The following is a 3152-nucleotide window of genomic DNA, read 5'->3' on the forward strand; positions in this document are numbered from 1 at the left end:
GTGTGTGTGTGTGTGTGTGTGTGTGTGTGTGTGTGTGTGTGTGTGTGTGTGTGTGTGTGTGTGTGTGTGTGTGTGTGTGTGTGTGTGTGTGTGTGTGTGTGTGTGTGTGTGTGTGTGTGTGTGTGTGTGTGTGTATGTGTGTGTGTGTGTGTGTGGTATATATTCCTGCATATGGGACACGGAAACAGAAAAAAAGACGTGAAGACGTATTGGGAGAAGGACCCCTTCAAGTCCCCCTGGGTCCAAGGAGCGAATCAAACTTACAACGTTGTAAGATAATATTCGAGCCTCCTCTCAACAACGACCAGACCTGCACCAGACATGACATGGTAAGGAAGGACCTATGGCGCCATACAAACATGTGGGACGTCACCAGCAACATTAACACAGGGAAGTATATAGTATTGGCTCAGGCAGGGTGCGTCGCTGGCAAACCTGTATACAAACTCACCTCATGACCTCTTGGGTTCCTGGAACGTTGAACCTGGCCTTGAGAATGGGGTATATATACCTACGAGCTCATGTCTTCTTTATCATTAAAACCAGGATACACAGTGCCACACTGTGCATAGGCTTCGCAAGTCTTAGTTTCCCTCCCCTTGTCAACACCTTTGCAATATGGAGAGCCACAAAAGCCGAGTGATCGCTGTCTTCGTCATCATTCTGCAGGTGCTTCAAGTAAACGCCGCCAAGCCTGGAGGTGTACCATCACCACCGAGTGGATACTTACCACCTGTGACTACAACTCCTGCCGGAGAACCATGTGTAATTACTAGGTGGGTGACCAGTACCCCAACGGTCGTTCCCCTTACTGTGACTATAACTCATCTCAGAGAACTACCTGCAACTACTGTAATGGTGACCAGAACCCCAACGGTCTTAGCCTCTACATTAACTGTGACTACAACGGCCGTTGCCTCTACATTAACTGTGACTTCAACTCTTGTCGGAGAACCATGTGTAACTACTCTTTCCACGATCAGAACCCCAACGGTCGTTACACCGAGGGGAAACTTACTTCCTGTGACTACCGGTGAACCTTATGTAACTACTATAACCACGACCACAGCCCCAACGGTAGATGCCTCTACATTAACTGTGACTACAACGGTCGTTCCCTCTACATTAACTGTGACAACTCTTGTCGGAGAACCATGTGTACCTACTATAACGGTGACCAGAACCACATCGGTCGTTTCCTCTACAACAACGTCGAATCTTATCAGATCAATAGGTTTACCATCACCCCCGAGGAGAAACTTACCACCTGTGACTACAACTCCTGCCGGAGGACCATGTGTAATCATGACAAGAACGGTACAATTAGCGGGGCAAATAATAACACAACGACTCACTAAAGCATTACATGTGATCGGTTCACAAACCATTGATCCTTGCGAGACGTCGTATGGACGGTGCTATTTCTTGGACGGCCAGGAAAAATGCCGTGAGGAATCATTCTGCTTCCTCTGATGGCCTTGATCCCTGATCGTTGTTGTGAGGAAGGTGAGGAAACCCTAAGACTAAGAACGCTAGACGATTCACTTGATCCCGGTTGAGAGATCGGGGTTGTAAGGAGGGAGGGAGGGAGGGAGAGGAAGGAAGGAGTGTGGCTCTAGAAGCAAAGTTGTGTACGAATGTCTCGATGAGCTGCTGCTGGGATGGCCGGCTTGTTTTCTGTGACCAAGTGTTCACCTCAAGGTGAGCGGGGAAGGCACGGCACTTGGCCGAGGCTGATATGTTCAAGTATGCCCAACCCATGCATGTGCATGTACATGCGTACATGCGCTTGTGTGTGTGTGTGTGTGTGTGTGTGTGTGTGTGTGTGTGTGTGTGTGTGTGTGTGTGTGTGTGTGTGTGTGTGTGTGTGTGTGTGTGTGTGTGTGTGTGTGTGTGTGTGTGTGTACGTGTGTTTGTGTGTGTCATCGTGAATGCTACGGCACTACTTACGGGGCCAATCGAGTGTATTTAAACCTCACATGAGTGACTGTTTCATCTAGCTGAATAAAATCGTATACTTACTCAGCATAAATCCCTTAAATGCACAGACACTCCTACATGGGTTAAGTACTTAATTTGTTATGCACGCATTCAGAACATAATGAATATAACTCCACTCTTTCTTTCAGGGACAACGACACTGCAATCGCCTCCATCCGGAGACGACACGGCCACTTCAAAGGAGCATGCCGACAGGAGACCTTTGGGTCCATAACTAGGCCGGATGAAAAATAATAATAATATATATAATGTAAATAATAAATAAAGTAAATAAATAGGTAAAGTGTTGTTGTTGCTTTAACAAGAAACCAAGAGTTTCCCACGGGCTTCAGCTTTCATGCACGTCCGGAAGGGCGACCCATGTGTCACCCAAGAACAACCTGACGGAGGGGTTGCCGCTCCAAGTCAGAGCCGAAAGCGGCCATGATTGGTCATCGCGGTACTACGTCATCGGGAGGCGGAGCTCTAACTGACCAAGTAATCTAATCCTTGTGTCGTTTAGTGTAGTAACTGTTCAGCCCTGTCAGGAACATTACGACAGTTTTGGAGGATTTAAACTGTCTATTCTGGTTAATATAAGACGATTTTATTTCAACTTGAGACGACGCCAATCTTATACGTATGTATATGTGCATATACAGTAAACCCTCGATAGGGGTCTGTCGTTATATCTGAAGATCTGTTATAACCGAGGATAAAAATCCGTTCGTCAGAGGAAACTGAGATGCGCCTTCAAGATCTGGAACTTTGTGTATAGACTGTGTTCCTTCTTGAAGGAGCAAAAGATTTTTCCATTTTTATTCTTATAGATAGTGCAACCTCGATGTATTGCTTATATATTGTGTAACACAGACTAACCCATTGTGGAAACTATGCTAAATAAAGTGTCATTAATTTACGTCTAGATTTTGTCTCGTCCCATGTACAGTATTAATCATATCTTAAAAGCACGCTTGTAAAGGAAGGTGAGACTTGAATTCATTGCAATCGATAATGTTCCAAACCTGGAGGTTCCCAGGCATAAGAAATAACGACATGACGTCACCCGCCTCTGCATTACACGAAGAGTGAGAAAACGTCCTTCAAAATTGCATAACATGCGATTGTTTTAAACTATATGTGTAAACATGCATTCTATGTATTATAAACAG

General features: G+C 45.5%; 1 protein-coding gene across 2 annotated transcripts; it reads left to right on the top strand.

The window, feature by feature from the left end:
- Positions 1 to 550: 550 nt before the first annotated feature.
- On the top strand, positions 551 to 2887 carry LOC143022529 (uncharacterized). Of its 2 annotated transcripts, none has more exons than XM_076180785.1 (2): positions 551 to 1506; positions 2130 to 2887. In XM_076180785.1, the coding sequence occupies exon 1, from the start codon at positions 619 to 621 to the stop codon at positions 1471 to 1473; it is 855 nt and encodes a 284-aa protein (XP_076036900.1). In that variant the 5' UTR covers positions 551 to 618; the 3' UTR covers positions 1474 to 1506; positions 2130 to 2887. The 2 variants fall into 2 exon arrangements, with proteins under 2 accessions (XP_076036900.1, XP_076036901.1); XM_076180786.1 differs by having other exon boundaries at positions 551 to 776.
- Positions 2888 to 3152: the final 265 nt, after the last annotated feature.

The sequence above is a fragment of the Oratosquilla oratoria genome, unplaced genomic scaffold, assembly GCF_046742065.1.
Source record: "Oratosquilla oratoria isolate Oo_2021 unplaced genomic scaffold, ASM4674206v1 SCAFFOLD112, whole genome shotgun sequence".
Taxonomy (NCBI): Eukaryota; Metazoa; Arthropoda; class Malacostraca; order Stomatopoda; family Squillidae; genus Oratosquilla; species Oratosquilla oratoria.